At 46.9% G+C, this 6,154-nt stretch overlaps 3 protein-coding genes across 3 annotated transcripts in view; 2 read left to right on the top strand and 1 right to left on the bottom strand.

Annotated features, from left to right (window-relative positions):
* On the top strand, positions 1,160-3,239 carry LOC110266306. Its single transcript, XM_021110693.1, has 3 exons — positions 1,160-1,189; positions 1,319-2,900; positions 3,133-3,239. The coding sequence occupies exons 1-3, from the start codon at positions 1,160-1,162 to the stop codon at positions 3,237-3,239; spliced, it is 1,719 nt and encodes a 572-aa protein (XP_020966352.1).
* Positions 3,353-4,771, top strand: LOC107609847. The gene has a single exon (XM_016311895.1). It carries the CDS (start codon positions 3,353-3,355, stop codon positions 4,769-4,771), a length of 1,419 nt encoding a protein of 472 aa, XP_016167381.1.
* LOC110271722 overlaps positions 5,041-6,154 on the bottom strand; it is a 7,207-nt gene continuing 6,093 nt past the window's right edge. The window contains exon 2 of the mRNA XM_021122925.1: positions 5,041-5,429. Within this exon, the coding sequence (XP_020978584.1) occupies positions 5,154-5,429 (276 nt within the window). The 3' untranslated portion in view covers positions 5,041-5,153. The remainder of the gene's footprint in view (positions 5,430-6,154) is intronic.

Raw genomic sequence — 6,154 nt, 5'->3', positions numbered from 1 at the left:
GTAAAAGTAGAAGATCAAGAAGAAGGTCAAGTATGTTTGTGTCTGGATAACAAGACTTGGCTAAAGTTAATTACTAAAAATACTTGGTCAACCAACATTTTTCTTCTGTGTTATTTGGCCTTTTAGAATTTAATAAAAACAAATAATCAAATATAAATAGAGTTTTAAATTAAAATTTTAATCTCCAATATATACCAAAGTCATCTTACACATTTAGCCCTAATAAAAATTCCGTAAATTTTAGTTGAGAAATATAAAAAAAAAACTTATACATTAAGATTAAGAATAACAAATCTATATCAATAACTAATAAGGTCTTTCAATCATATTTGTATATCAGATGTGTTTTCTGCTCTCAAATATTTTTTTTTAATAATTTGGCATAAACGATCCTAGATCAAGAAATCCAAGAACTGCAATAATAAATTTTAGAATGATAATTCAACAACAACAATACTTAACAACTCTATTCTACTAAAAGCAAGAGAAAAAAAAAACATGTTTTAACTTTTAAGTGTAACTGCTAGTCTGCTAGATATAGTTGTCGTAGGAATATATATTAAGAAAAAACATCTCAAAAGAAAGGAAAAGAATATCTACTATCTATTACATATATAATAAAAATTAGTAGATTTAATTTCTATAATATTTTTTATTATATATAATTTATAAAAAAAATATATTTTTGTTATTTTTAAGATTTGAATCTAAAAATTAGGGCAAAAAACCCAAATAAACCAAGGAGACTTCGAAATTACCTAAATCCGCCAAATAAAAAATCTTCACCTGTATCCACCAGGACCAATTATTATGTAATTCGAATCAATAAGATTCGAATTATGATCTCAAGTAATTCGAATTGATTTCATTCGAATTATGTGCATGCAACGAGTTAAAGTAATTCGAAACAACTTGTGTCGAAATATATATAAAGAAATCGAGTCTAATTAATTCGAATTACTAGGTTAGCTTGTGTTTCAACATAATTCGAAACAAATTGTTTCGAATTATAAGTAAGGAATTCGAGTTTAGTTAGTTCGAATTACTAGGTTAGGTTGTGATAATTCGAAACAAATTGTTTCGAATTATATATATATAGCACGAACCAGGGCTATATATATATGCTGTGAACTCATGATGCTGTGAACAAAGTGGGGAGATGGCTAGTGAGGAGAGTTTCCTAGTGTTGGTACATTATAGAGGGTCGATTAAGAGAAAAACTCGATCCGGCGTGAAGTTCACTGATAAGGATCCACTATGTATTATCGTGACGCCAACAACCACCTACGATGCTCTTGTTAGCTGTGTGCTGGATAAGCTTGGTCTCGAAGGAGTTAAAAGGGTCAAGAAGTTTTTCTACCGCATTCCAACAGCGGTGCTCCATGACACCGTGAAGTTTGATTGTTCCACAATCGGCAGTAACGAGGACTTGCAGGTTATGTTTCTTTGTCGTAGGCAGTTTCCCGAGGTAAGGACACCAGAGTTGTTGGCTAAGTTGGTTGATGTGGTATCTAGCTCGGGTGGTTCAAACCGGAATGCGAATACTATAGCCGCGGTTGCCGGGTCGAGCTCGAGACTTGCTGTTGCTTCGTCCTCTGCTCCTGTGTATGATCCACCGATGCAGCCTGTTGCGTCCCCTTCGTTTGCCGTCGATCTGGGCGAGAATGTTGGAGATGAGGTTCGGCATGGGGAACATATTCCCACCGAGGTACATTGTCCCACACCGGCTGGTGTTGGTGATGGTTTGTTTGATGATCCAGATGACGATGACGTGGAGCCGGATATGATCGCTGATGAAAGCGGCGATGATGTTGGAACTACTGTTCCGAGAAGGGCTACAGGTGGATCTAGTTCTGGCACACAGCAGTATCCACCCCATTTTTCCTCGTTGGACCTGGATGCCATGCGGCAGGACGAAAATGCTCTGCTGCCCTCAGGATTTGGCGCTAGAGATACCGAGGGGTCTGCCGGTGTGAACGAGTTTCAGGTTGGCCAACAATTTCAGGATAAAGATGAGGCGCTGTTCAATGTGAAGACGTACAGTATCCGCCGAGGGGTCCAGTACAAGGTCGTTGAGTCTGACTATCGCAGGTATGTGGGAAAGTGTTCTGAGTTTGGGAATGGGTGCACATGGCTCATTCGGATGAGTCTCCGACAGCGGAAGGGTATCTGGGAAGTGAAGCGATACAACGGTCCGCATACATGTCTCGCCAGCTCCATCTCCAGCGACCATAGGAGTCTGGACTACCATGTGATATCCACCTTCATTATGCCGATGGTTAGGGCTGATGCAGCTGTGAACATCAAGGTCCTTCAAAATGCCACGGCCGCACAATTTGGGTTCAGGCCAACGTACAGGAGGGTATGGATGGCGAAGCAGAAGGCCGTTGCCGTCATATATGGGGACTGGGACGAGTCGTACAACGAGCTCCCTAGGTGGGTTTTAGGAGTTCAGCTGACGATGCCTGGCACTGTAGCCGTCCTCAGGACTTGCCCTGTTCGAGTTGGGGGACAGGTTGACGACTCTCAGGTTTATTTTCATAGGCTGTTCTGGACTTTCCCCCCTTGTATCCAGGCATTCCGTCATTGCAAGCCTCTGGTGAGTATTGATGGGACCCATCTATATGGGAAGTATGGGGGAACACTGCTAGTCGCCATTGCACAGGACGGAAACTCGAACATCCTCCCCGTGGCATTTGCACTAGTCGAGGGTGAGAATGCTGAGTCATGGTCTTTCTTTCTTTCCCACCTCCGTGAGCACGTGACACCTCAGCCGGGTCTGTTAGTTATTTCGGATAGGCATAATGGGCCTGCATTGGCTGGCGGTGGTTCTAGCTCTGGCACGCAGCAGTATCCACCATATTTTTCTTCTCTGGACCTGGACGCCATGACGCATGAGGGTGCGCTAGGTCACCCTGTTGGATTCGGAGCTAGAGATGCGGAAGGGACTGCTGGTCTCACAGAGTTCCAGGTTGGTCAGCAATTCCAGGATAAAGATGAGGCCCTGTTAAGTGTGAAGACTTACAGCATCCGGCGAGGGGTACAGTACAAGGTGGTGGAGTCCGATCACCGCCGGTATGTGGGCAAGTGTTCCGAGTTCGGGAATGGGTGCACATGGTTGATTCGGCTCAGTCTCCGGAAGCGGAAGGGCATTTGGGAGGTCAAACGGTACAATGGCCCTCACACTTGCCTGGCCACATCCATATCAAGTGATCACAGAAGTTTGGATCATTCTGTGATTTCGGCGTTCATTATGCCAATGGTTAGGGCTGACGCATCGGTTAGCATCAAGGTGCTCCTGAACGCCACGGCAGCGCATTTTGGTTTTAGGCCGACTTACAGGAGGGTATGGATGGCGGAGCAGAAGGCCGTTGCCGTCATATATGGGGACTGGGACGAGTCGTACAACGAGCTGCCAAGGTGGGTTTTAGGAGTTCAGCTGACGATGCCTGGCACTGTAGCCGTCCTCAGGACTTGCCCTGTTCGAGTTGGGGGACAGGTTGACGAGTCTCAGGTTTATTTTCATAGGCTGTTCTGGACTTTCCCCCCTTGTATCCAGGCATTCCGTCATTGCAAGCCTCTGGTGAGTATTGATGGGACCCATCTATATGGGAAGTATGGGGGAACACTGCTTGTCGCCATTGCACAGGACGGAAACTCGAACATCCTCCCCGTGGCATTTGCACTAGTCGAGGGTGAGAATGCTGAGTCATGGTCTTTCTTTCTTTCCCACCTCCGTGAGCACGTGACACCTCAGCCGGGTCTGTTAGTTATTTCAGATAGGCATAATGGCATCAAGGCAGCACTCGAGGCTCCGGATGGGGGATGGCTACCCCCAGCTGCGTACCGGGCGTTCTGCATTCGACACGTTGCATCGAATTTTGCATTGACGTTCAAGGGAAAAGATGCCCGGAGGCTTCTTGTTAACGCCGCATATGCGAAGACTGAAGTGGAGTTCGACTACTGGTTTGACATTCTGCGCTCTGAGAATCCGGCAATGTGTGACTGGGCGAACCGAATCGAGTATTCGTTGTGGACACAGTACTGTGATGAGGGTCGGAGATTTGGGCACATGACGACCAATATTTCTGAATGTGTCAACTCAATCCTGAAGGGGGTAAGAAACCTCCCTGTTTGCTCGCTGGTGAAGGCCACATACGGAAGGCTAGCTGAGCTATTTGTCCGTAAGGGAAGGGAGGCTGAGGCTCAGATGGGTACTGGACAACAATTCAGTCAATACCTAGTAAAGTGTATCGAGGCCAACCTGAAGACAGCCAGGTGCTTCACGGTGATTGTTTACGACAGGGATAACTCGGAATACACCGTTGCTGAGATGACTCCGACAGGTTCATTCTCCCTTGGTACGTACAGGGTCTCATTAGGGTCTAAGACTTGTGATTGTGGATACTTCCAAGCACTTCATTTTCCCTGTCCACACGCACTGGCATGCTGTGCTTATTCACGACTTACATGGCAGCCCTACGTCCACGAGGTCTATCGCCTGAGTTCCGTTTTCGGTGTCTATCAGATGGGATTTACACCTCCCATTCCAGAGGGTTTCTGGCCACCTTATGCAGGGCCAACCGTTATACCGGATCCGAATATGAGGCGTGCGCGGGAGGGTCGTCCTAGATCCACAAGAATCCGCACCAACATGGATGAAGCAGATCCGAACCGGCCAAAGAGATGTGGCCTCTGCAGGCAGCCAGGTCACACCAGGCGTAGTTGTCCACAAGGCGCAGGCCCCAGCGGGACTGCTGGAAATCAATAGGAGATTTCTTAATCTATTAGCACTTGTCTTCTACGTCAGTTAGCAACCATTGTGCTCCTTTGTACTAATTTGTTTCCTATTAGTAATGAAACTTGTTATTCGTACCAAATATTTCTGCTGAATATGTTTTAAATGATTGAAATTAGTTTCTAAAACAAACAACATTACCGCGAGGGATGACTCATAATGAATAACATAACATCAAACTATATATCATAACAGAAAAGTAGAATACATCATAGTAAATGACATAAGAAAACAACAAAGTACATACCATAACATCAAATAACATAACTACAACGTACATACCATAACAATGATAACCAACCAATAAGGTACACAATATAAATATAACAACATGACATACACCACTATCCATAAATCATCTAAATAGGTGCGATCCAGTGCCGCAACGGCGTGGCACCCGTGTCCGGAAACTCCTCCGTATAAGTGGCTCCTCATCCTCAATAGACTCGTCGCTGTCATCCGGAACTGGCTGTCTCGGGGTCACACGCGCAGCATGCACGGGTCTGGATGATGACGGGCCGGCAACTGAATGTGACCCAATAGTCTGGGCCGATGCTGGGGTCCCACCCATGGCAAAAGGATGCGGGGGAGCTACCGTGGCAGGCTCGTTCAGATCTACATCCAGGGGTGCCTGTGTCCCTGTCGTCTGAACCCGTCCGGCTGTAGCCTCATCCTCCTGCATGATGGTCCGGATATCATCAAGGAAATGCGGTCCACCAAACTCGGCAACAATGCCATCACTAGCAAGCAAGTCTCCAAACATCGAGCTCGGACTCACCCATGGAGTACTCTCCTGAAGGGTATGATCATCACCGGGAACACCTACGAAGTAATCTCCAAGACCTCCACCACCAAGCCCAGCATCAGTGTGAGTCGTCGGATCTCCCATACCAGATCCACGCGACCCACCCTCATGCCCGCCCCGATGGGCCCTATCAACCCCCGCAACATCACCTCCCATAGGCATCTGGGCACCCTCTCTAGCAGCACCCACTCTCCTCCTGCCTCCACGACCACGAACTCTCCCCCCACCCCTAACTAGGGGGTCGACGTCATCCATAGCAAGATCCGCCCCGATCCACTCCCGCTGGCTACGACGTGTCCCAACTCGAGCTCTCCGCTCAATACGACGTCGGTCGGGAACGTCCTCGACCCGGTCCATATCTGGAAGTCGACCTGCACCCCTCTGCGTAGCCTCATCTGGAATAGGAATACCTCTCGGATCCCCCAATAACATCTCCGGCGACAGAAACCTCTTTCCGTGCTGATACCACCATGTCAAGAAATCATGTGACGGACCGGGGTCGGGGACGATGTCAAACTGTAGAATGTGCTCCGCACGCTCCTGCCAGTGAA

Source organism: Arachis ipaensis, chromosome B01, assembly GCF_000816755.2.
Source record: "Arachis ipaensis cultivar K30076 chromosome B01, Araip1.1, whole genome shotgun sequence".
In the NCBI taxonomy this organism is placed as follows: domain Eukaryota; kingdom Viridiplantae; phylum Streptophyta; class Magnoliopsida; order Fabales; family Fabaceae; genus Arachis; species Arachis ipaensis.
This window is presented reverse-complemented; position numbering and strand designations above follow the sequence as displayed.